Source organism: Symphodus melops, assembly GCF_947650265.1.
Source record: "Symphodus melops genome assembly, chromosome: 9".
Lineage (NCBI taxonomy): Eukaryota > Metazoa > Chordata > Actinopteri > Labriformes > Labridae > Symphodus > Symphodus melops.
The window spans coordinates 8,325,453-8,353,269 of NC_136699.1; the positions used below are offsets into that span (position 1 = coordinate 8,325,453).

Genomic DNA, 27,817 nt, shown 5'->3' on the forward strand with positions numbered 1-27,817 from the left:
GATTCTCATGAGCATGACTTTACTGACTCTTATCTGAATCCACTAAATGTCTCAGCAGTTATCAAAAAAGAACCACAACAGTACAAGCACAAACGACAAGCTTTATCTTGACTTTCTGCTGGGTTTTTGAGGTCGAGAATGTATTATGGCCAATCTTTAGAAGTCAAAGTAAAGATCAACTTCACGACTAAGGCATGTGTACAACCTACACAAGCACTTCCCCCCAGTTTACATGACCTATAGCTCAATGTACAGACAGAATTAGGCAGTTTAAATGAGGAAAACAGACTTGACAAGTTATCATTATTTTTTTAATATATACACAGGCCCAGTAAAATGACAGGGCGATGTTGACAAGTGCTCAGATACGTGAATAAATTGGGTTATTACGTATTTTTATCTTTTTTATTACTACTACAAAAATAGTGTGTTTACTGTAACCTTAGGACACGCCCCTGTCTGGAACGTGTACTTCCTCGTTTCCTGTATCCGTTACTACGGTGACCGTTCAGCACCGTCTCCGGTTGGTGGACCTGCTATGACGTCAGAGTGATTACGGGAATTCCTATCCCTGTAGGGTCTCGTTGGTGTGACATAGACTGTGACGGCGAACCGGAGCCTCTCAGACACACTGCCGGGGAGGAAGCGTCACGTACGGTGTACACGTGAGGACGTCAGCTTCACCGTGTCTCCTGCTGCTTCATGTTTTCATCTCAGAGCAGGTCCGCGGCGCGAGGAGATGTGTCTGAGGGATTGTGGGAAACGTGTTCAGGTTGATGACAGAAGTTAGACATAAAGACAACATGGTCAGCTGCATCGACATCTGCATTTCCTGCTCTTAAACACACACCATTTGAGAGCTGTACTGCTTCTGAGGCCGGCTGAATGTAAGTTTATTATGAATGAAAGTCAGTCATTACACGAACACATTACTCACTCTGAATATCAGACAACACGGTGTTTAGTATTAAAAGGTACAACCACAGTAAACATTAGTTAAATGATAGTGGTCATGATTAGTACACAGCTGGTCTGCTAGTGTGTTGGGCTGTAAACTACTTTGCTCATTAATTCACATACTGTAGGTATGATGTAAATCTGTCAAATGTGTGTATTCAAAGGTGTTTAAAGAGGCGTTATGCTATGTTTAATTTTCTGTGAAAACAACCAGCCAACATATAAACAAAACACATAAACAGCTGCAATTTGGAAAAGAACATTTGGAAAGTTTACTTTTAAAAAAGTGACAGTTTGGTTATAGCTGTTCTGCCTTTGTATTTATCTATGTTTTCTGTGTCTGTTTTTCAACTCAGTTAAAAGTAAAAGTTCAAAATAGTAAAGATACATATTTGATAGATCTGGGAATAAATTCCTTACCAATAGGTTTCTTGGGTTAAATAGGCTACCATTTTATTTTATAAGAAGGGTTAAAGCTTAACCTGCTGGGCATGTCTTGACTTGTTTAAAACTGCAAGAAAACTCAGCAGTATTTAAGGTAATGTTGCAAACATCTGGGAATAAAATCCTTACCAATAGGTTTCTTCACAAATGTGTTCTTAAAGGTGTCTTCTAACGCTTAAAGATTTAAATGGAACTTCTGTCGGAAAATCTGTGAGAGCGGCTCAAAGTTGGGATACCTGGAATCTTATTGGTAAAAACAAATGAAAATGTTAACCTCTGCTTTAAGTAGCTTGTGAGGAGTCAAACTAGGATCCATTTCAAACATTTGTTTTGCAGAAATCCACTCCTCAGTGGACAAATGCCCACCCACTTTCACCTGTAAATTTACAGTAGCTTTATATGTTGATTTTAATAGCTTGAATACTAGTTAAAAACTATACTGCACCACATTGTATTAGGAGTCTTCTCCACACTCTATTGTCCTTAAAGTAGTCCTAAAAATGCATATTTTACCCATTATTGTGAAAAAACATACATATATTAGTTGAATTTCATATGCAGCCAGTGTGGCAAAGAAGCAAACAAGAAGCTTTATATTTTGATTTTAAAAGTGGGCGTGATCATTGATCCACCAAGGAGTAGATTTTTTGCTAAAGAAATGTTTGAAATGGATTCAGAATCCCAAATAATCCCTATGTTGACTCCTCACAAGCTACCTAATACAGTATAATGACCAGCTGTGTGTTTTCTTGCAGTTTTTGAACAACAACAAATATGCCCAGCATGTTATTTTCAGCCCTTCTTATCAGTTTAACATTGCATTGTAGCCTATTTAACCTAAGCAGGTCTTGCAATGCAGGAATATAAGTTCAGCTGTGCGATGCATGGTTTGCAGTTGGTAAATTCACAGTCATATGACAAACTTCACATGACACGGGCAGAGCTGCAGAAGGAGCACAAAACCTCTTTTCATGCTTTCTTTTTTAAAGTCAGCATTTGGCTCCTATCATGTTGTTATATTAACCCACCTGTTACCTACACATTTACTAACACCTTTTATCCTCAATTTCACCCCAGCAATGTAAACCTCCAGAAAGGGATCATAATTAAGATTGTTGGTAACATTTTTGTGTCAGGTTCTTCATGTTTGATATCACCATAAAATCTCACTGACTGACCTAAAATTGAAGAAAGATAACTTTTTGGTGTTTTAATGGTTTTATATTAATGTAGTTCTAAGTACATATTTTTGTTATCTGTAACGTCGGGAATGAGAAACGTTTTGTTGTAAGGGTGACATGTAGAGGATTTTGTTGGGGGTCAATTTGACCCCAGGAAAAACAAACACAATTTCTAAAACTTTGAAGGATTTGACTAAAACTACAATTTCAATTTCAAGTTGAAAACATTTATTCTTGTATCTTTTTTCTTTTAAGGAAACATTGACCAGTGCGCCACACAAGGCTGTGGTCAAAGTGTTCCCAAGAACACCGATTGAGAACATGCCATGTTGATTTTGCGTCTTCTCAGTTGTCCACACTAAATTACGAAAAGTCAATAAATAAGAAGTAAAAATTTAGAGACGTTAAACACTAAATGGGAATTTGTTTGTGCCCATGAACTTCTAGCAGTACTGTATGTTTGTGCCTCTGCTGTGTGACTGTGTTGTCTGTATTGACTCATTATTGACGGCACTCTTTAGAAGGTCAGTCTCTACTCTGCAAAGAGTTCTGGTCGACCTTGTTGTCACAAAGCTTTGCTGTAGCAGGGATCAGTGACCATGCAGAGACACACAGGCAGCTCAGATGTCTGCACCAGAGCTCTCTGGGCTGCTGGCAGGTCGTCTTTAAATAGATAAGCACTTTAGTTGTGTGCCAGCGAGGGGCCATGACCTCTGATACAAGGTGATTTCTCAAGTCTCGTCTCAGAGGGTGATTCAGCAAAACATGGCTCTTCTCTGATAGTTCCCTGCGTTGAAGGAAGATAAAACCGGCAGGTCATTGGTTTTATTCTTCCTTTTTTCCTGCGGAGAATTTAGCTCAAGTCTTTACCACTTCTGGCTTCTCAATTATTAAGCCTTTGTTTGGCACATACCGTCCTAAAATTAAAATCTTTTTATTGTTGCGTTGGTTTATTACTTTGAGCCCTCTGAAAATTGTGATCTCTTTCAGTTTTATAGAAGTTTATGGACCACATTCACGCTTGAATAATCAAGAACACTTTGTAGTCGCTATAAGAAATTAACAAAAAAAAAAACATGTGTTGCTGCTGTTTTCTTTTTTTCTCTGAGCTTTTTTAAAACATGCATGTTTTTTATCATCTCTAAAACGCATTTCTTTGTGTCATATATTTAAACCTGTGATTTGTGACTTATTAATTAATGCTGCGCTTTCTTCCCCTCTTTCAAGGTCTGCCATGTTTCCTGATGCCTTGGAAGCAGCCGGGCGTGTGGAGGGCCTGCCTCTGTCTTCCCCACAACCCCTTCCAGAGATCGAGGAAGAGGAATCAGGGGAGAGGGGGCCAAAGAGAAGAGGCCGCTACCGGAAAAGCCTGCAACTTCTTAAGCCCTTCAGGATAACACACAAGTAAACAAGACTGTATTTTAAGTCTCTCTTATTATGAGCCAGATAAAGGCAGACATATACAGACAGTTTTAAGCTGGCAAATCGACAGGAAGATACCAATTATAGCACATATTCTTCAAAATGTTTTGTGTTTGCTGAGCGCATGAGACTAGCAGGAGGCTCCGATAAGGGGTGGGAAATCATTCCCCAGCGACAGACAGCTCTGTGTTTGAACATACGCCGTCTGATCAACTGCCCCTGAACTTTTTTTTTTCCACTTCGCTGCTCTGTCAGATTTCTGTTCAGAGCGTGCAAATTACTGTTCAAACATTGCAGGCATCATTCATCTTTCATCAACTCTAGCAGAGGCGGCATTTCTTCCTTCGTCTGTCCTAGTGGTCTCCCCCCCGAGCCATACCGCACCTCTGTGTATGCCCACACTTGCAGACATCTCACCCATTTTCACGTCTTATCCTCTATTCTAGGTACCAGCACCCAGTCGATAATGCCGGCCTCTTCTCATTTATGACTCTGCACTGGCTCTCTCCGCTGGCACTGAAAGCCTACAAGGCGTCCAGCTTGTCTATAGATGATGTTTGGGGACTGTCTTGCCACGAAGCTTCTGAAATCAACTGCCAAAGGTGAGCTAACTGCTGATGACAGCAAATGATGTGGTGTTGGGAAAGATTATATTTGAAGCTAAAACACAGTATAAACCAGACATTTAAACCATTTTTGACCTGTGGCAAAAGTCATTTCATTGTTTCCCCAACATTCAGCTAACTAACCTGTAGAGGCCACTTTTGAATTCATAACTCCATGTTATATAACCATTAGCTATACAATAGTTTACAGTAGAGTTTAAACAGGTCAATTACGCTCAATGGATCTTGTGTTTCTGTGGCTTTTGCCTTTACTGTATGTAGACAGGAAACTTAAAAGTTGGAAATGTCGTGGGGAATGAGTGACAGATTGGACTTGCCTCCTTAGCCTCCCTACATGGGGCATAGGGAGGATTTTCTTTTGAAAACATTTTAAGTGCTTCATATTTAGTTTAATATGTTTTTTTTCCGTCAGAGGTTCATGCAGCTGTGTGAAAACCAGAGGGGGATTTTTTGAGTTAATTGGGCTAAAATATGCTGAAATGCCCCTTTTGACCCAAACCTGCTCTACCACATCAAATAGAATAGTCTTCAAGAGGTTTCAGTGTGATGAGAATGACATTTATTTAATTTCATTTTACATTTATTTATTTATATACTTTATTAATCCCCATGGGGTAATTCTGGTTCACTCTCTGTTATTGCAGAGTCATGCTTCTCACACACACAGAGGCCTGAGTCACACACATGCACAAACACGACCTGTGGACATGCATTAATTGCATTAATGGTGAGATGTCAGAGTGCAGCGGCAGCCCACAGGAGGCGCCCTCTGAGCTGGTGGGGGTTCAGTGCCAGTCTCTGTGTCTCAGTCTCTGGGCTTTGTTACAAGAGAGAACTCTGTTGTGTTATTGTGGCTATACAGGATAATTGTGTGATTTCAGACCGACTGTAGAAACTGTGACTTTTGACTTAAGTCCACCTTTCCATCTGTTTACATTGTTCTCTTTAGTTCAGAAACTTGGGTTTTGTAGATCTTGATCTCAGCAGTGTCTTTATGGGTTCTAATAACAGCACAGTCATTGGCAGGTCCGTGTGTTGTTCTCGCCGCCATTGTAGAAAACAAAATGAACGAAACAATGTCTCTAGTGTTCATTCACTGTTTGACTGATTGCTTTTCAGTTTAAGATCCGGTTTACAGTGGAAAACAAAAAACTGCATGTTGTTGTATTTCAAAGGATTACTCTGCTGAAATACTCTGTTCTTTTTTTTCGACCAACAAAACGAACAAGTTAGACAAACAAGTTCTACAGTCTGGAGCCTGATGCAAATTATTACTGGACGATATAGACAAATATATTGCACCCTTTTTTTTATCACACCATGAAGCCACACCTTTATCGTAAGTGACATGACTCTTCATCACCATGAAGATGGTCTCTTACACTTCATTATAGATTTTCTAGTCCATACTTAAACGCACATAGCAACTGTCTTCAGTCAGTATTTCTTCCTGATGAGTAATGATTCCTGAAAACTCACGCCTGTGTTATGAAGTGTCTGCTGAAAAATGCATACAGGTTTCTGTTTGTGACATATTCTTTTCAAGATTTTTCACCAAGTGTAATCGGAGAAAGACCGTTTATTATCCCTTTGAGGAAATGGAAACAGAGGATTTATTCTGCGTCATACTTTTCCACTTGATATGATGAACGTGTTGTCCTATGAAGAAAATACTGTTGTTCATGTGAACAGATCTGACGAAACACAGAATGATCCAACAAGGTGAAAAAAGTCATGTTTTGTGTTTCAGGCAGCCAGTGGAGCTTGTTGTTTTAGGATGAGCTCAGGTGAACTGATCTGGACACTCTCACACTGAGGGCTCACTAGAACTCTTTTCTTTTTTGAACTGTGAAACCTTTCTTTCTTTCTTTTTGTTTTGCTTTGCAGTATACATGCAAGATGCGTTTGTTCACCACCTCATTTGCCTCTATGAAGGTTGATGCTCTGATGGGCCCAGTCCCCAACAGACATGTAGTATTGTTTAATATGTAAACTATGTAATTTGTGCAGACAATAAGAAAACCAGCTGCTGTCATTCCCTGCTTTGTTAGAAACCTTGCAGGGTTTAGTGTTTCCATACCATGTGTGCTGTGTCTGTGCGGTGTGACTTCATTGATGAACATCCCGTCTCTCTTTAACGACGCAGGAACATTGTGCCTGGATGGGAGGCTGCTAAGAATAGCATGGATTAGAGATTACAGTGAGAGTTAGTGCCTGACTTGGGTGGTTATGTCATTAACTCCTCTACCTGGGATACACTGTGTCTCCTGTCACACTCATTAGCTGTCATTGACTTGAGTCAGGCTGCAACAGATTGACTGTGAGTTAAAAGTCATTGCTTCCTGCCAAACACAGCTTGAGAAGTCTTTGAATGAACACGACTCATAATAAGGATGTGAGAGGGTATTTAGCTCGTACCATGTGCTGACAAAGAAAACCAATCCTATTCCCATTGCTCACATGCTGTCAACTCATGGCACAATGACTCTGCAATTAAGAGGAGGGTCATTATTTGAGGAAGGTTACTTTTAACTTGTGAAAACTGTGCATGTTGCAACAAAACTGTTCTTTGTAAAAGCTCTGGCTCAGGGCCTGATGGTTTAGAGCTTCTGCTTTTTGTGTGCTAAATAGCACACTGAGGGGAAGCAGCATAGAGGCACAAAGCTATTACCTTGGCACGGGTGGGCCAATGCTGTGCATGAGAGCTGTATAGTGTCCGGAGACGGGAGGTCCTTATTATGTGTTTACATAGCAAGAACAGTTATGCAACCAGCATGCAAAGCAGAGATAACGGTGTAAGGGGGGGAATGCGAAAAGCACCCTGGGAGAGTTGACACTTGTTGGTGCTCAGTGAGGTGCGAAACTTGAATGCGAAGCCCCGGCCAACACACTTTGGAAAAACCTCAGCTTCGCTTGCCATTTGGCAAACTTAAATGACAGCTGGTAGGAACATTTCAGCTGTGTTTAAAAGCCAAATTATTTCTCCTTCGATCCCACACTGCTTCCTGGGTGCTTTTGTTTTGATTAATGTTTGTGACCACACACACATCCAGAGATCTGCTATTGGATCAAGGATTTTTATAGTCTTGAAAAGGGTCTGTAATGTGATTTATAGGAGCTATAAATAAACAGAAGCTTGGAAGCAATTATATTATCATTATTAACTATTACTGAGATGCTTTAGGAGAAGATAAATCTCTTTACGTATTGTGTTCAAACATGTTAGTTTGGCCTGTTGAATTAGAACAATACAAATGCAATAGTTGCATTGAAGTCTCATTGCCAGTATCCCATCAAGTGCTCTGTCCTGTTTTTAGGTTGCACGTGATTATGCTTTCTAAGATTGAAAACCATTTGACTTTCAGAAGTAATAATCAGTCAGTGTAAGAGTGTAATTGGTTTAATGTTCTGTCTGTCCTCGCTGATACGTTTTTAATAAAGTCGTTAGGACGTAAATGACTCTCTGCAGCTGCTCTTCTGCTGCATTATACAGTCATTAGCATTGATACATCCAGCCAACATGATATTTGACTATCTTTCATGGGCTTTAGACACCAATAAAGGGCATTAGCACCTCTTCATACATCTAATGTAATATCTTTCGTGGTCTAATTATGTAATACATCACTCATGATGTACATATATTGAAGGTCACCTTTACAATATTATCAGCCAAACTACCTCATTTTTTTCTCTTGTGTTGTTCAGCTGCCATGATTTCCTGCCAAGCTGCATATATATATCCCCCATTGTGCCATTTGGTAGGCTGATTAATTCAATGTGCAGCTTTTCAGTTTTAGGAATAATAATGCACGTTTGTTTCGCCTCATGGCAGATTTGCCCTTCTGAAATGTCAACTTTTACATACTCTTGATTGGGACTAAAACTATACTTTGCATACAGCATTCACAGTGGTGAGGTGCAAGCTGGGGAAAAAAACAGAGGAACTTTTGAGGCTTGTCATTCAGCAAATTACTTTCAATGAAACTATAGTGATGTTTGAAGACACTGCTTTTGATTATTTGTCTTCTGATTTTCTGCCTCAAGGCTGGAAACTCTGTGGCATGATGAGCTCAAAAGACGAGGGAAAGAAGGGGCATCGCTGACAAGAGTCTTCTGGAGGTTCTGCCAAACCCGCATGTTGGTGGCCATCTTTGCCCTGCTCCTAACAATGGTGGCAGGCTTCGTTGGGCCGGTGAGTACAGTCTAAATCCTTCCCTTTCTCTATTATTATCCTAATTGTGCTGATTTGCCTAATAGGCCTCTCAGCATGGCCGCTGGTTTTTGAGTCCAAAGTCTGCATGTATTCTCAGAAAATCTCTTTATCCAGTTTCACGCTGGTGTCAAGGCACAGGAAATTGAAATGAATCCATATTCAGAGATTACTAAGCTTTAGATCATAAAACTCAAATTAATACTGCAGATGATTTGGTTTGTACCCAGCCCCACTTTGTTCGAGACGTGAGCTGTGTTTTTAAACTTCCAAAAGACTGCATATAGACCAATGCACTTTATTCATCTTCCCCTTAAATCAAACGGTTGCTACATTTGAAATTCGTCAGTGTATGATATTCCTGAGTCATCGTTATTGTTTCTAGAGCTGTTTGTTTCCTTGTCATATGTGTGGACTGTGTACTTGCTGCCAACCAAACTAATAGCATTAACTGGATTAAGTTCTTACACAAGGACACGTGTCTCACATTGAGCACTTTCACTGGAAAAGCTGTGCTGTACAGTCTTTAGTTGATCTTATTTTACATCATTAACTCAAAGCATAATGTTTTAAGTCTTTCAGGTCACCCCAATCATGCCTGTCTGTTTAACCGCTCTGTACTGTATCACGGAGTCTATTTTGTCATATAATCTCTCATCTGGTGGTTGTCCATATTTGCTTCTTCTTCTCTTCCGTTTTTTCCTCAAGTCGTATTTTTCTCCCCCTTGTCACTACTAATCTCGATGTTTGATATTTCCTCAGTCCCTGATTGCTTTCTTCTTTTTCCTGTCACACTTTACCTCCTCCATGTTACTGCTTGTGTTACTCTGCAGCTGTTTTGTTCCTGTTTCCATCCCCACACTGTTTTTCCTTAACTTCCTTTCTCCTTCCTCTCTCTCCTCTCTCCCTGCTCATCCTCAGGCTCTCCTGGTGCGAGCTCTGCTGGAGTATTCCCAGAGCTCAGAGAGCCACGTGCTGTACGGCCTGTCTCTGGTAGCCGGGATCTTCCTCATGGAGTTGATGCGCTCCTGGTCTCTGGCGCTCATGTGGGCCGTCAACTACCGCACTGCTGCACGCCTTCGAGGGGCAGCTCTCACTTTCGCCTTCAATAAGATCCTCCGCCTACGCAGCACCAAAGAAATCGGTCCAGGAGAGGTAATATGAAACCCAATTAGGGACTTAACCCTAAATTAACTAAACGTCCTTTGCCGCAGTTCACCTTATGAAGATGCATGAGATGCTGAGATATCGACCAATCCCAATGCCTGATGGGAAAGAGGCTGTTAGACAAGTCCTGACACAGACTAAGAAGAATTATTGTCCAACAAGTAAACATGAGGCACAAGGACAACTATCAGTTGCTGTTATAGTGAGGTCTCAGTATGTCTGCTTCCTTGATTTTTAATCCAAATCCCTCTTTCTCTTTCCAGCTGATCAACATCTGCTCCAGTGATGGCCAGCGGCTGCATGAAGCGGTATCAGTGGGCTGCCTGCTGGCTGGGGGGCCCCTGGTGGGGATACTGGGTCTGTCCTACACTGCATACTTCCTGGGCCCCGCGGCTCTAATAGGGTCGGCCGTTTTTATCCTCTTCTACCCTGTCATGGTACGTCTTCATAACTGTAATTGTTTGTGAGATAAAGAAAATTTCAACAACAATTCATAATTTAATTATAGTCTTATTCCAAGGAATGATTGCCACTAAAGTTGACAACTGGAGATGTTCCTTTATTGTTGAGTCATTGTTTTCTTGGCTTAATTTAATTTTTTAAAAATGTAGTTAGACGAAGATATTACACTGCATCACTTTAGAAACTTGGAACAAACACATTCAGCACTTTTTTAAAAGCATCAAAACTCTTCGTCCATCAATCTCCTGTCAGCTTTGAAGCTGTTATTTTCAAATTGCACTCAGTCCATGTTGGAGCCTGACAGTCAGAAACCCTGCTGTTGATGTGAGAGGCATTTATCACTCAGCTCCCCCAGACAGCTCTGCAGCAAAGCTAATGTGATTGTGTCTGCTTTCATTTCCTTCCCTGCCACTTATTTCTCTTGTCATCATTTCCTCTCCGTCCTCCCGTCTGGTCAGATGCTTGCCTCGAGATTGACAGCATATTTCCGCAAAAAGTGTGTGGTGGTGACTGATCGACGCGTGAGACTGATGAACGAGATCTTGGGCTGCATAAAGTTCATCAAGATGTATTGTTGGGAAGATGCCTTTGCCCAGAATATTCACAGTGAGTGGCAGCAAAGTAACTTGTACAATTAAAGTGCTCACTTTGTGCTTGTTTTCAAGGGCTGGCTAGTTTTAGTGAGACACTTATTTTATGCAATTTAATAATTTTTTTCATCTTTTAATGTCCAGCTCAAACAGCATGAAGGGTCACTTCATTTAAAATCCTGTCATTGTTGCAAATTAGCTCCGAATTGGTCAGCTTATCACCTTAAGTTAGACTTCTCCTCTTCGTAAACTGGCTAGATAACCCTGACCCTAAAACCCATTTTCATTAGCTTGCTCTGTTAAAGTATTTCCCTGTACCATCGTGTAATCAGGACCAATGAATCCTTTGGCTTCAAGGTTAATTCGCCAGGTGTTTAGGGCATTATGATACCTCGAATGCCTGTCAAGGCTGCTCTGCTTATCCATGAATTAGTGATGGCTTTTTCTCATGAGGGCCTATCTGTAGGTTGTGGATAAGGATCATTTTCCCCCTCAATCATGCTTCAAATTAGCAAGGCAGGGCTCGTTCTCACTGCTGCCCTTTGATTACCTTTTATAAGGACAATTAAATAACATTCAACTCACTGGCCGCGTCCTGAGAGTTACAGTGTCTTTCCCCTTTAATTTACTGTTGTTGTTTAATTGATGATGACAGGTTTTTCTTGCCCTATAGCATGCAACTTAAGCTTTGTAATCCAGGAGCAAACAAACATACCATACAGAGGAAAAGTCCCATGGAGAGTAACATGTACAAGGAGGAGGGAGTCCTTTTATTCCAAACACATTGCTGCCGGGGCTGAATTAAAGATGCACAAGCCTTTTAGTTCCAGTATTTGCACCCAATGAACAGAGTGAACAAAGCAGCTATGGTGTGCATTCAAGAGATAGAAATGTACAGAAAGGGGGGCGATAATTTGGGCATGACACTTGGACAGCTATCAAGGTTCAGCAGGTTCTGAAGCCTCTTTCGTACCATGTATGGATGTGGGGCCCCTTGTGCTCCCTCCGGTATCTATTTTTGTCCACCCTCTGTGGGTTGGTTACTGACTCTTACACTGTTGTTGATTGGGTGTTCACTGGAGGAACCCAGACTTTAGTTTCTTTCACTGTCAGCACGCCTTTTCCTTTTTAGTCATCTGCCCATTTCTCTCCGTGTTATCTCCTTCACAGAGGTGAGATCAGAGGAGAGGGGGATATTGGAGAGAGCTGGGATCGTCCAGAGCCTCACAGTGGGCGTGGCTCCCATCATCGTCGTGATAGCAAGCGCATGCACTTTCACCCTGCATATGGCTTTAGGTTATGACCTTACTGCAGCTGAGGTATTTGAATATGTGAAACCTGTATTCACCAAGTTCAATTTTGCATCTGTATTCACTTCAAACACGTTAGATCGCTTTAGTTGAACTCTACAGAAGTTCTATAAATTGTACATCTCCTATTTTTATCTATTCAACGCATGCAATACAGGATAATTTATTTATTTTTATTTTTTTAATAAACAATACAGGAAAGAAGTTAGACATAGTCATCGTTATGAGGGTAAAATTCTTGACAAATGTCAATATGAGAAGAGAAAAAGAAAAAAGAAAGAACAATGTCTTTACAGTTGGGTGTAAGAGTAACTAGTTCAAAGTTGAGGTACTTCTCAGTACTATCAATCACTAAAACATCAGACTATATTGTTTTAAGACGCATGGTATCAAAAAGCATCAATGCATCCAAAATGTTGACATCCTTAGTTTAAGATTGTTCATAGGAGGAGGAGGCAACGTTTTCCGAAAACTAAATCCATGGAAAACAAAAACTTCAAGTTTCAAGTTCTTCCAATATTCCTCATCCTTTTGGTGGCAGTTTATCCATGCCTTAGATATCCTAAAGCCTTCTTTTTAAGAAGGCTTTTTGACTATTTTTGAAACCTAATTTAGACTTCTTTTTTTTTGCTCATTGCTTTCAGAAAAATCTGTCCCACTTTATCAACCTGGTGGGTTAATTTCTTCAACATATTTGATCATAAATAATTTGAGCTCTGAGCTGATTGTTTTATTTAATCCAGTAATAGTACTATGAGGGCATTCCCAAAATACGTGAAAGTGACCAGCAGAGACATTAACATACAATACCCAGCACTGACGATGCTCTCAAAACAGTTTTATAACAAAACTGTGATTTTTGCTCAGGGACATTTGATTTGACTCTGTTTGTAGTTTGAAGTCTCTTATGAGCATGTATTTATTTTGCGTGTATTTTGTGAGTTCTAGCCACAGGTAAGATGACATTTACATTTCTGCACATTTTACCTCAGGCTTTCACCGTGGTTGCAGTTTTCAACTCCATGACCTTTGCCTTGAAAGTCACACCCCTGGCTGTGAGATCGTTATCTGAGGGAGCTGTCGCAGTCAAACGATTTCAGGTGAGAAACACTGAAAAATCTCTCAACCACACCGTCACAGAACCGAGACAGATTTTCAAATTTCCATGATGTGTCACCTCTGCATTTTAATGTGCACAGAATTAAAACTGTTTATGTGTGTACGAATCAGTAACACTTTTCTTACATTTTCCCTTCAATATTGTTTTGTTTAATTTGTAGCCATCATTATAATCTGCTTGCATTACTTGAAGCTATTTCTTTAGAGTAAAATTACATCCCACAAATCAAAAGCTCATGATTACAAATCCACATAAATCATGTAAATGATAATATTGCTCCCAGTCTGGCCAGACCATACTACTTTCAGACATCATAAAACTTTAGTTGTATGGAGACAACCAAGCCCCATATAGATAAATAGTACACCTGTACTGTAATGAGCTTTACATTCTATTTGATAGACAAGTATTGTTTTAGATACAATGATGGTCTAACATTGTTTCTCAAGTGTCAGTCTAAATGTCTCTGTAAGTTCTCTCTGTGTGTATGTGCACTCATCATCATTCACATAGTTAAAGGTCAGGAACAGACTGTGGAATTACAATAAACCAGCAGTCAAGCAGGTTTACTCAGCTAATTCAAACAGACCTTCCCAAACCACATACTGATATTATAAACATATTGTATTTCTCAAACATGGTTGAAGTCACATGCCAGTGAGAGATGGTTTCGCCGAGTCAGCTCAGGTTAAGTAAGCAATCCCGTCTGCCAAGGATGCACCAAAAGGCTCAGTGTACTCTGTGCTTCTTTTCCTTATGTAGTACATGTGACCGCAGCATATCCCAGCATCTCATGTCAAAGCACAACTTCAACAGCACTGAGTTTTTTAGTCATTCGCAAAAGAAAAGAACAAGCTGTCAGTTTTATAGAGAATTCACATTTTTAGAAAGTTGGTCAATTTCGATCACGACAATGTGGTGGAATGAAAATGTTGCACTAAGTCAGTTATTTCACCCGTCTCCACAGAGGCTCTTTATGATGGATGACAGAGAGGTGGTATTGGTCAAAATGGATGATCCGAGCAATGCAGTGGAATTTCAGCAAGCAACGCTAGCCTGGGAAAAGGCTCGACCTCCGGCTGCAAAACCCAACCAGCCCCCCAAGAAGGGAAGAGGGATGAAGCGTGTGCTGCGCAGGGAGAAGCTCAGCCTTTACATCTCCACTGGTGACGGCAAAGAAAACAAGGAAAGTCCTACCGCGCAAAGTCTCCTCACAAATATGGAGCAGGAGAGCCCACAAAGCACCATCTCCTCCACTCAAAGCATACGACCGCCATTGCATAAGATCTTGCACCGCATTGACCTGCGCATCAAGACGGTAACAACAAAAACTCACGCATTAAATGGTGCAAAGAAATATTGCCTAATTCATGTACTATGAATCACAATACCACTGTTTTCTTTATAGGGTTCACTGGTCGGCATCTGTGGAGGTGTGGGTAGTGGAAAAAGCTCTCTTCTGTCAGCTCTACTGGGACAGGTGAGATCTTACTATGCAGCACAGACAAGAATATGTTTTAACCCTTTTTCTTCTCAAACAAAGAAAAGCAGAAACCTCTGATTCAAAAGCAACTGTCTCCAACCATCTGTTTTTATTCTGCAGATGACCCTATTAGAAGGAAACGTAGCAGCCAGTGGCGGCTTTGCTTATGTCTCACAACAAGCCTGGATCCTTAATCACTCACTAAAGGAGAACATACTATTTGGAAATGAGTACAACCGAGACAGGTAAGAGCCACTGCTGCATAATGATTTCATGAGGAGCACAAGCAACTAAGCAAAATTGCATGGAGCTGGATTAATCACCAGTTTCCTCATTTTATTCACCAGGTATCACGCTGTGTTGGAGGCCTGCTGTCTTCTCCCAGATCTTGCAGAACTTCCATATGGCGATATGACTGAGGTACCTGTGGAAATAACTTTCTTGTCTCGTTGCAAACAATAACTTTTTCGATAAAGTTGTAATGTCTGGGTTCATAAGTGTTATTGTGTGTGCTCTGTAGGGCATAATCCTGGGTCAGTCTTTGTTAATCAAATGAAATGTTTACTAATGTATGTCACCAACATGAAACAGAGAGGAAAACAATGAAAATAGTCTGAATTACAAGTATTTTAAGTTTGTGTATTTGATTGTTTACAGTTCAGTACAATATTACTGTGTCGTTCTAGATTGGAGAGAGAGGTGCCAACCTAAGTGGAGGGCAGCGTCAGAGAGTTAGCCTGGCTCGTGCTCTTTACAGTAAACGGCCCATACTTCTCCTAGATGATCCTCTCAGTGCTGTTGATGCATGTGTGGGCTACCATGTCTTCCATAAAGCTATAAGAGGTGTTGCCAGAGGCAAAACCATTCTATTTGTTACCCATCAACTGCAGGTAAGGGTCAATGAATTTTTTTCTACTTTTTATTTTCATGTAGAATAATTTCCCAAAGTTCACAGAGTTGGACCTATCTTTATGAAAGTGTAGAGAGTCTGAGGGTCTGTAACTCCTTTTTCTCCTCTTGTTGTTTGTAATTTTCAGTATCTTTCTGAGTGTGACCATGTCGTTCAGATGAAAGATGGGCAGATTTCCGAGTGCGGCACCCATGCTCAGCTAATGGCCAAAGAGCGTGACTATGCCACCCTGTTCAACAGCATGCAACAGGAGGTAAGGCCGGGGGCGAACCAGGCACTAAGCCAGCTCTTTTGACAGAGGCATCTTTGCCCTCTCCCCACAATAACAGTGAGCTTTACAGGCTGAATAATTCATAAGCCCAGATAGGAAGGCCCACTAGCTGGGAAATGTTAATGCATACATGGCCTTTCATTATTTATTCACACATTGATTTACTGGTGGGCTGCTAAAGACCCTGTCACAGATATCTCTGTTGAAATGCCTTGCAGGGTGTTGTTGCTGCTGCTGTTAGTTGTGGCGTTGGCATGCTTTATATTTCTCTTCCTCTCCCTTTTGTCCCTTAGAATCTGGTGAAAGAGAATTTAAAAAACAAACAGAAAAGTGTGGTTGCAGAAAAGACTGACAGTGCTGCTGATGTCTCCATAGTTGGACCAAAAGTGGAGAGCAACAAAGGAAGTGAGCGAATCTGACACTTTTTTGTGCTCCACATGTACAATGAATGCTAAACACTCTATTTCCATAAGAAAAGCTCAAAAGTCACTTCCTTTTTGCTTTCTTCCTCCTTCCTCGCATCTTCTATTCAGATCAACTGATGACAGCTGAAGAGAAAGGCTCAGGTGCAGTCGCCTGGTCTGTGTACGGCGCCTACATCAAAGCAGCAGGAGGGCCAATAATCTTCATCGTCAACATCTTCCTCTTCCTCTCCACCACAGGCAGCATAGCCTTCAGTAACTGGTGGCTGAGTCACTGGATCAAGCAGGGCAGTGGGGTGAGTTAAGAGATGATCCTCTTTGATTAAATAGACAGTTATTTTAAGCTTGCCCTAAGGAGAAATATAGCTGCTGTTCTTCAGTGATTTGTTGGAGCCGACTGAGCATTAATTTGAATATGCACAATTAACAAAGTAACAGCACCACGGTAAAGCTAATTAAAAACAAGCACGAGCAGCGAAGAAACAGATGTGCTGCAAAGCAGGCACTGGCTGCTTCTGAAAAATGTGTGGGGAATAGTAAACATTATCAAGGTGGCTGCCTTTCATGAGCACTTTGTATGCCAACATGTGCTTCTCTCAATTTTATTAGAGGCAAGGTTCCTAAGCACCGGGTGAAGATTTAATTTTTCTTTCAGTCTTTGTAATTTGTTTGCTCCATCTGCCCACAGAACACATCATTAATCTTGGTGAATGAAACGATGGCGAGCAACAGCATGAGACTCAACCCGCACATTCAGTATTATTCTGCTGTTTACATTGGATCAATGGGAGTTGCTTTACTGCTGAAGACAATGAGAGGCCTGGTGTTTGTGAAGGTAAGCCACCCCCACTTACCTAATAAAGCTCAACTCTCTATCACCTGCCCTGTCCCCTCAAGTCACAAATGTATGTATGTATGTATGTGTGCTTGTCCAGGTGTCCTCTGAAGCCCTTTGTAACTGTGTAAAGTTGATTTTCTTATTATTATTATTTATCTCCCCCTGTTGTCTGGGAAAATCCCCAGTTCAGCCTCTGTCAGACACAGACGATCTTAGGTACTGTCCCTTTAAAAACCCTCAGAGTGTGGGTGTGTCTGCACCTCGGACATATGAACAAGTCAGCGACTTTGTGATGTCACAAAATCTCCATGGAAGACAAAACTGTCAAAAAACTGTGGTGTTAATAGAATCCTGCAGACTGAGCTCTGGACACTACACTGATTTGAGACTTTTGAACTTCTTTTAAACTCTGTAGCACTAGCACGTGCTCTACAAATAACATGTATGATTATTACTTTTGCCCACATTTACTAATCGTAGCACCCCCTCTTCAAAATTGTAATGGTGTTTATAAGAAATATGAAAAGTTTATTGCTGTACAGTTGAGCAGTGACCCTGCATTAATGTCTTTATTGTCATTTGTTCATGCTCTGATGGTTACTTACTGTGCTATAACTGCAGATGCCTGTGGGCAAAATACATTTATCTGTCACCAGCCATGTCTCACAGCACAACCACTGTGTGTGTGTGTGTGTGTGTGTGTGTGTGTGTGTGTGTGTGTGTGTGTGTGTGTGTGTGTGTGTGTGTGTGTGTGTGTGTGTGTGTGTGTGTGTGTGTGTGTGTGTGTGTGTGTGTGTGTGTGTGTGTGTGTGTGTGTGTGTGTGTGTGTGCATGCATGCGTTTGTGTCACTTCCCCTTCGGCTCCTCTTATTTTTTAAAGCTAACCCATCCTGACAAGAGTTTAGGTCCACACATTAATGTGTGCCACTTGAAATTGCAAATTTTTCAAAGATGGCTAATCTTTTTTTAACCTCTAGCTGTGAGGAGATCTTCCGAGAGTGTTGAATATTCCATTAATATAATTAATTTGTCCTCTGCTGCCACATGTAATTCTTGTCCAATTGGAGACATGTCGCTTGCTCATTAGGTCATGACCTTTATGTCAGCCTTCCAGAAACTCATTATGAAATGAAGTTTAGACAGCTTGCCTTGTGTGCGGAAAAAAAACCCACCCACAACTGTGCACATGCTTAACATATGTCGAGGGAGCATTTTCAGCTCTGCCGGCGTCATTTTAGCATCGTTGGATTTATCCACTGTGCGCTTCTCTGCTGAAGTCAGAGCCCTTTGACAGACAATATTCCCCCAACTCTGTTTATCCAAAGCCTGACTCTCCCCGTATGTTTCTCCGAGTTGTTTGTTTACATGTGTCAGGTCTTATGTTCAAACACGGCTGTTGTTTGTGTTGACAGTGCACCGTGAAGGCTGCCTCCGTGCTCCACGACAAGCTGTTCCGCAGGATCCTGCTCAGCCCCATGCACTTCTTTGATACAACACCTCTGGGCCGCATCCTGACCCGCTTCTCCAGGGACATGGATGAGGGTGAGGCTTGATTTGTGTTGACTAGGATTCTTCCCCCCAAAGAGAGCTCTCAGTCAGTGAAGTCATCGCGTTTGACAAGGTGTAGTGCCACGAAGCAGAGTGTTTTCAAATGGAGGGTTGTTTTTTTTTCCGGAGGGAGTGGCTTTGTGTTATCCACTTCACTGGTGTCTTTGCTTGTCAGGTTGATTTGTGGGTTTCTGTTTATTTTATTTCTGCATGGTTGCTTTTTGTTTTATGGAGTACTATTTTTGGAGACTCCATTGTGGCTCTTTCTCTCTTTCGAGAGAAAAAAAAAACTCTTAACAGGGCACAAAGAGAACATTTTCTTCACAGAGACAGATTCATCCATCCCCACACAGTGTCTGATATGTAATGTTTTTCCTCTCCAAAGTTGACGTGCGTCTCACCATGCAAGCTGAAATGCTGCTGCAGAACCTGACCCTGGTGCTGTTTTGCTTGGGGATGGTAGGCATCGTCTTTCCCTGGTTCCTCGTCTCCATCGTTCCTCTGGGAGCCTTCCTCTGCATCGTCAACCGTGTCTCAAGGTCAGACTGTCTTCACTCCTCCAGATTTGAACTGACTTTTTGCGCATTAGCAAAGAGCCACAATGTGAATTCACATTCTGTTTGTCATGAAAAATGACAAAAAATGACAAAAAAAAATGGATAAAACAGAAAAAATTCTGTTCAAACAATTTAACAATTAAAAAAAAAATATATATATATATTTTATAATTGTGATTTGACAACATATTTGACGACTGGTGAAACTTTCAGCGGACTAAAGGAATTATTTAGGTTCACAGCAGAGCAGTCTCTCTGCTCACATGTCACACATCATTTCCCCTCTCTGTTTGTGGGTCTGCACCACTTCATTCATATTCCTACATAAACTTCAATTTTGGATGCCTTTAATCACATCTAAAGCATGTTTGTCTCTGGAGGGATCCATTTAATTAAGAAGTATTTTTATTTATCTTGGAAGGGGATCTTGATTTAGATGCAATTCAAGGGGAATTAATGTTGAAGTACACACTTCAAAATACCAAAGGAAAGATGGCACTCATCTGGAGTGATCACCCTTGGTAACACTTTTTAAAGATTTAAAAACTGCATCTTTTAAAGACATGACATCCCAGAATATGTAATGCAAGTTACATCAAACTGCATCTCCCATTGAAAATGCTAGCTTCTAAAGCCACCTTTATTAAAGCCTCAAATGAAATGCCAAGGGCATAAACATGTTTGTCTGGATCACAGCCCTGCAGCGAGGAAGTGTCATGTTCTCTCTGACTTGCTTTCTTCTGCGTTTTTTATGACAAAACCAAATGATTCATGGGACTCGTGTAATTCACAGGCACTATCTATTCCAGTCTGGTGTCTAAAAGTAGAAAGATACTCCATCCCTTGTCAATAAAGCTCTCTCTCAGACACACACACACACACACACACACACACACACACACACACTGCCTCGTGGTTGGGGAGTCTGGTGTCTCTCTGGCAGCCAGTTGTATGGTTGTTTGTGTGAGGATGCTCATAAAACTGCATGTGTGGTAACTTTTGGTTTGTGTTGATTTTGGCACCCCCCTTTGGGCAAAGTGGTACATCTTGTCTATTCGATGATTTAGTCCTGAACAGTGAGTTTCACTCACTGTGGAAAATGTAAAAAAAAAAGGCTTTTTGTTCAGCGTGGTTAATTATGTTGTCTGACATCTGCACAATGATAACACTTACAGGCATTAAAGATGACAATCTGGAAATAATCAGTCTTGTTGCTGATGGTTCTGTCTGCTTCTGTAGGTTATAAAGAGGCATCAATGTTCATCAAAAACTCTCAAGGGGTGCTTTAAATGTAAAACCTCATCTCTCTCTCTCTCTCTCTCTCTCTATCTCTATTCAGGGTTTTGATACGGGAACTGAAGCGCTTGGAGAATATCAGCCAATCGCCATTCACCTCTCACATCACCAGCAGTCTGCAGGGACTCTCCACAATCCACGCCTACGGAAGAGGGCAAGACTTCCTCCAAAGGTGAGCATTGTAGAGTCTGAGATGATTCAACTTTAATTTCATCCTATCTCATGTTGTATTAGCAGTTTACTCCAATATTGTTAAATCTACCAAACCCTTTGCCTCGAACATCTCTCCTGCGTGGCTTCTTATTTAATCTCTTGCTGAAACAGGTTTTTTCTCTCTCTTTTTTCAGATATCAGGAATTACTCGACACAAACCAGGCCCCAAACTACCTCTTCAGCTGTGCAATGCGCTGGATGGCGGTCCGCCTGGACCTCATCAGCATCTCGCTTATCACTGCTGTAGCACTCCTCATTGTCTTCATGCACAATCAGATACCTCCAGCTTACGCAGGCCTGGCCATATCGTATGCAGTGCAGGTTTGTAAACACATATTGTAACACAGTGTGTGTTGAGACACCGGCAGCCTTTAAAAGGGCCTCGGGAAAATGGATTCAGCTACTGGGGAACTGTCCTGTAAGAGTTAACTTTTCCATGGTATGATATGTGAAAAGTAAAGTTATAAACCTCTAACTCTTAAAAATGAAACTAAGAAATGATTTTACAGGCCCAGTTTCCTCACTTCAATTCACTTTGAACTTTTGCTGCTAAAGCTTTACTTGATCCAGTATAAACTGGTTTTGGCGGTTAAAGTTATTTTGGTCAATGTTATTTTGTTTGAATTTGAACATTTGAGCCTTCACTCAAATGTTCCTAACTCACATTTTAGCTGCAATACTTTTCCCCAAGCACCACCTTTGCTCTTCTCGTTCTTTGCATCTTCACATTTAAAAAAGGATTCTTAAACGTTTTATGCATGCAGGCAGGATAATTAGTTTCCTTCTTTTAAAAATTCTGAGGTTTTATTTGAATTTTTAAACACTCACTGTTGGTAGAAAATTGTGACGAAGCCAAATGTTTCCTGGTTCATACAGACTATTAGTTATTGACCTTCTATCGCTCTCTGCTTGTCTTTCACCTCCAGCTGACCGGCTTGTTTCAGTTCACGGTGCGTCTCCTCACCGAGACTGAAGCTCGCTTTACATCAGTGGAAAGGATCAATCATTATATAAAGGTAAGTTCATGGATGATGTTGATCGCAGACATATTGATCATGGAGTGGGACAGAGATGTCCATATATGTGTGCTTCCGTTGTATTTGTGTGATTGAATATGTGTGATTAACACAGCAGGGAGCAGATTGAAACCCAGCGTGAGGTCTTTACACCCTCTAGAGCACATGACAGGACTCGTTTCACACGGCAGCCATCAACCTGCTAGAAGGGTTCATGGACTTAAGTTTTTCTGTTCAGTCTCAAGAGCAAAGAAAAGCTCACAGAGTGAAAATCACTTCAAATCAGTTAGGGGGCTTACACCTCTACAGAGATTAAGAGATTAATATCTGATACCATCCCCTTCTCTTATCTCAGAGTCTGGAGAGAGAGGCGCCTCGACAGAGTCCTGAGGCAGCTGCTCCTGCCCCCTCTTGGCCTCAGCAGGGAAAGATCACCTTCCAGGATGTGGACATGCGTTATCGTGATAATCTGCCGCTTGTGCTTAAGAATCTGTCCTTTAGCATTCTGCCTGAAGAGACCATCGGCATTGTGGGCCGCACAGGATCAGGTTAATAACTGACCTTTTCTGTTCGGTAATCTGCAGCAACATCAGCATTCTTCTGCACTCCTTTTACACACGTCCTTATGCGCTATCTTCTCTGTTTGCAGGAAAGTCCTCCCTGGGTGTAGCTCTGTTCAGACTGGTGGAGCTGACAGGAGGCTCTATAACTATTGATGGAACCAATATTGCACAGATTGGCCTAAATGACCTACGGAGCAAGCTAGCCATCATTCCTCAGGAACCAGTGCTCTTCATTGGAACAGTCAGGTAAAACAACAGATCATCTTTTTCATGTCTGTACTTTTGAAATTTTCCAGATTTGAAGATTTAATAAGCAGAGCTGAGATAATGAATCAGCCTGCTCCTGCACTTTAACCGATTATTTTCCCTCAAACAATTGATCTCATGGATAATCCCCAGTGTTATGTCGGAAAGTTTTTCTGAAAGGCCAAAAGATCAAAAAGATTTTATATACATGATTTCTTCGATTCAGCTTGACCTGACTTGAACTATGTATTATTAACAGCACTGCATATCACACCTCTGTGGATCTCAATAATGGATCATATCCTCAATTTTCTTCACACACATGCTACCATGTTACTAGTAATAAAGCAAGCAGTTGGATGAACCACTGTTGAAACCTTTTTTTTCAACAGGGGTTTTAATAATCTGAGTACATCAGGCTGTGCTATAACGATCTGCACCATTTCAATACCTGTATTTTTTACACCCCTTACAAAGTACATCAACATTACAAACACAAAACAGAACTCTTTCTGCGATTTAATCGATAGAAAAGTCTTTTTTGTCTCGAATGCCCTTTGACAATGTTGAAAATGTTTTTTTAAACAGATGTGTGTGTCACTCGATGCTCCTGTAAAGCATGTTGTGTGAGTCAGACAAAACAATCAACCAAGGCATGCCTTAAGAGTCTACATCTTCCCTTTTTTGGACTAAAAAAAGGGCTCAGTAACAGAATTAGTTTGGATGAGTTTCCAGCTACAGAAGGTGCTCTGCAGAGGGATTCAGCAGGAGCTTGTGTGTTTTCCATAACTGTAATACCATTTTCATTGATCTGTGCATCACGTGGTCTGAACAGTGGGGCACGAACTCAACGCATCATGTATCAAAAAAAAATTAAATGAGGTTTAAGCTTTAACAGCTACTTTTCCACATGTGCCATCCCTGCATGAATGAAAATATGAAGCAATACGAGAGGGAAATCTAACAGAAACAAAGAAGCTGCGAGGCAGGAAGAAATCCAATGAAAAATATACTCAATTTGATAAACAAGAGAACAAGACACAGCAGCACTGCTAAGGTTTTGAATCAAGACGTCAGCTGCTTTCTTGATGCTGGTCAGCAGAGATATGGGAGACAAGCAGCAGCTCAATACTGAACCTCTAATCTTAATGTACGACAGTTACAACATTTAATCTAGGTAATTAATTTAATCTAGGTATAACAATTGTCTTTTCTTTCCAATAGGAGTAATTTAGACCCGTGGGATCATTACTCTGATTCCCAGATTTGGGACGCTCTTGAGGAGACACACATTAAAGAGATGGTGAGTGACAAGATGGTTGAACACAGTTGGAATATTTTTTAATAATGCATTTCCCGGACAGAACATAACCTCTGTTACGTGTTCTCATTCCCCCATCAGGTCAGCCAGCTGCCTCATTCACTCCAATCAGAGGTGACAGAGAACGGGGAGAACTTCTCAGTGGGAGAACGACAGCTTCTCTGTGTGGCCAGAGCCCTGCTGCGAAACAGCAAGGTGCTGATTGTATAATACTACGAGTTCACATTTACATGTGGAGAAAAGTTCGGCATATGAGTGATGACAGCAGCTGAAGTATGAAACTCTACTCAGTTTCATTAAAGGGAACTAGAACCTGTCCCTATCACCGTCGGTGTACATGTCTCTGCATGGGATAACACTGCCACCTAGTGGAGTGCATCTGAAAGGCATCTAAAAAGTTACAGCAAGAACAGCACACAGAATATGTATTTTTTCTAATTTAATTTTTGACAATTTTTTGTATTTTATATTTGATCCAACAAGAACTGACACTGATGCGGTTTAGTTTTTTGGATAATATAATGTCCAGTCAGCTTTAAAAACAGCTGCAGAGATAGTAGTACACAGGCTGTTTTTTATACCAGAGGCAAACACACCTTGGAAGACGACCCTTCTGTTGGTCAGATGTCATGCAGATACTGTCAAAATTGCACTGGACACGCAACTGCTTCCACGTTTTTGTTAATATTTTTAATTCTTCTTCTTAGATTCTGATTTTGGACGAGGCAACTGCAGCCATCGACACTGAGACTGACCGTCTCATTCAGGAGACCATTTCCTCTGCGTTTGGTCGCTGCACCACCCTCATCATTGCCCATCGTCTCAACACGGTTATGAAGTGCAGTAGGGTCATGGTCCTGGACAACGGCCAGGTGTGTATTCAGGCTCCACGACTGAATGTGTGATTTCATAATTCAAACCAGTTGACACAATTTACTGTGTGAAGTGGTCCCTTTGAGGTCATGGATTGGACATGGCAGTAAACATTTAACTTAAAGGGTTAGATCGGAGTTTCTTAAAGTGAAGTCTTATGAAGCACTTATCAAGTACTGTGATCTATTGAAAAGACAATCCAGACAAAAATGTGAAAAGTGCTAATTTACAACTTCTAATGAAACCTTTTATGATTAAGTTGTAAGTGTACTAGCCATAGAAGATGTCGATCAGCTCAGCCCCTTTATTGAGAAACCAGCCAGAATGCTGGACTGGAAGCAAGGTTGTACATAATAATAATCATCATCATCATCACCATAATAATAATAATCATAATAATACATTTTATTTGAGGGCACCTTTCAAAAAACCCAAGGACGCCTTACATGCAGGGTTTAAAAAAAACATTGCTTCAGACAAGCTAGTTTTATCCCATTGTTTAGTTTGATTGAAGAAAATGTGATTCTAAAAACAATGAGGATGTGTACACACTATACTAAGACATTTTCAGCGTTTTACTCTGCTGTCAGTAAGCCACTTTGTAATAGCACTACTATCACGTGTCTTCCTCAGCCAGCAGCCGTTGGGTCTGCAGTTTTTGAGTCAACTCATAAGTCATGAATCTATTTTCAGAATTTGGATATTACTACATTCCAGTTTGAAAAAAATTTTAGCAGCAAATTTTACAAGATTAACAGGATGAGACAGCACAGTAATGGCTATAAATGTAGAGAGATTTTAGCTCACTTTTCCTCTTCATCAGCTGATCCATAGCGTATTTTGAGAATTTAAGCATATTGAAGACTTTCATACAACATGTTGCACTTCTCTCTTTTGATTGACACGTTCATTCTATCTATCAGGGTAGAGATGTAGCAATTCATGGTCACTCTAGCTTTAAAACATGAAGATGCCAGCAACCAAAATGTCAGAATTATTGCTGTAAGACAACCAATGTTCCAGAAATTACAAAATAAGACTTATTATTTGAAACGTAACAGGCTTTGAATACCAACCGCTGAGTGTAAAATACCCTTCAGTTAGTATTGGTTACAGAAAATTGTAACATCCACCAAAGCATAACAAGACTGTCTGGAAGTTGTTTTCCAGACAACAACATTCTTTTCATGAGCTGCCTGCAGGAAAAATTAGTGAGGTTATAACATTGATAGAGGAAATAATGAAACCTTCTCTCCTCCACTGAATGAGCAGGTTATGATTAAAGATGCTAGTGCTCTGAGCCAAGGTGTCCCTGTGCCTGAGTGACTTATTACACTTCATACAATTGGAAAATGTATTTTTTTTATTATTACTAATGTTAATATATATTTTTTTACATTCAGAGGAGTGCTACTCTGTGTTCCACGTTGGGTTGGGGGATTATAGTCTCTTTTTTTCAGTACTGTTTTATCTACATATTTTTAAAAAAGATGCTGGTACTGATCACTGTTCTGTCCTTTTTTGTTTGCATAGATTTTGGAGTTTGACAGTCCTGCTGCATTGCTGGCAGATGAAAATTCAAGATTCAGAGCCATGATCGATGCCTCAGAAAACCAAAGCAGATAAAAGAAACTGGAGAGGAACTCTGTATATGAGCGCTGACACCACAAAAATCCAGGAGACACACCTGAGTTGAACATAAAAAGACAACATGAAAATAAATCCTGCCATGGTGTGAAAGTGTTGAGATATACAGAGGCTGCTCTGTTTAACAAAATCTGTTCATTTCCAAACCAAAGAACAAGGGGCCACATTTCTGAACAGCACATATAACCATTCTATGCAAACAGAAACAATACAGCCTCCTGCTCTTCACCGCTGTATCACAGAAGTTGTCACCTGGAGACAAAGCAGTTAGCTGCAGGTGAAACAGAGCAATGACTCTGACAATAGCACTTTATATTTCATGTGGACACGTGACAGTGATGCTTCCTCTTACTTCGGAGGTCAGCTGCTCTGAGTTAGTTTGTGTGATTTTATTTTCATAACTAAGACTTCATGATGCAGAAAATTAGTAATAGCTTACATATGACACATGACACAACATTTTTCAGTTTATTTGAATTAATCACCTACTAACCATTCCTACTGTAGAATGTACTGTCGATAACAAGCTTAATATGTTTTACCATTCGGATTTTAATGCACCTAGTTAAATGTTTTAATGCAATAATTTCAGGAAATTATTGCTGATGCAACATGTGCCTAGAGCTATATACCTTTCAGGACATTTAATGGAGTTAGCCATGCAAGCATGTTTGTTAGACTGCATGCAGCTACTGTGTTTTGGAGGGAGCTAAAGTTTCCTCTTAATCCAAATGCTGGAGTTTAAAATCTGCACATTTTACACTGAGGGTAATGTTTTTACCAGCAATGTAATCCTTGTGACAATAAACAAAATGTAAAGTTGCAGTAAAGGTTGAAAACCTTGGAACATAATACATAATGTGCAACAAAGATAACAATGAGAAACATCAGGATGTGTCTTCAGATGTTGTTGTTTTTTCTAAAAAGCTGGGGATTGTAAACTTCTGCCTTATAATCAAGTACGTGCTGAACAATCATGAATCTTGCAATATCTTTTTATTGCATTGATGTATGTTTTCAAGATTGCCTTTGTACACTTGAGATTTGAATGTTGCAATGTTCTTTTTTAAATGTTAAATTTGTCATAAAGGGTCTGGTTTTCAATAAAACTGTTTTCTAAA

General features: G+C 40.6%; 1 protein-coding gene across 1 annotated transcript; it reads left to right on the plus strand.

Moving 5' to 3' along the window:
* The first annotated feature begins 532 nt into the window (after nucleotides 1–532).
* On the plus strand, nucleotides 533–27,817 carry LOC306829123 (ATP-binding cassette sub-family C member 5). The gene is made up of 29 exons (XM_079352002.1): nucleotides 533–887; nucleotides 3,810–3,986; nucleotides 4,451–4,606; nucleotides 8,678–8,825; nucleotides 9,765–9,998; nucleotides 10,274–10,447; nucleotides 10,931–11,078; nucleotides 12,233–12,381; nucleotides 13,365–13,472; nucleotides 14,460–14,810; nucleotides 14,901–14,972; nucleotides 15,096–15,220; nucleotides 15,323–15,395; nucleotides 15,662–15,865; nucleotides 16,013–16,138; nucleotides 16,450–16,561; nucleotides 16,690–16,874; nucleotides 17,267–17,413; nucleotides 18,829–18,958; nucleotides 19,350–19,503; nucleotides 20,861–20,989; nucleotides 21,165–21,351; nucleotides 21,957–22,046; nucleotides 22,402–22,594; nucleotides 22,696–22,855; nucleotides 24,080–24,158; nucleotides 24,258–24,371; nucleotides 24,884–25,048; nucleotides 26,583–27,817. Coding segments are annotated over exons 1-29 (4,185 nt in total). The 5' UTR covers nucleotides 533–885; the 3' UTR covers nucleotides 26,676–27,817.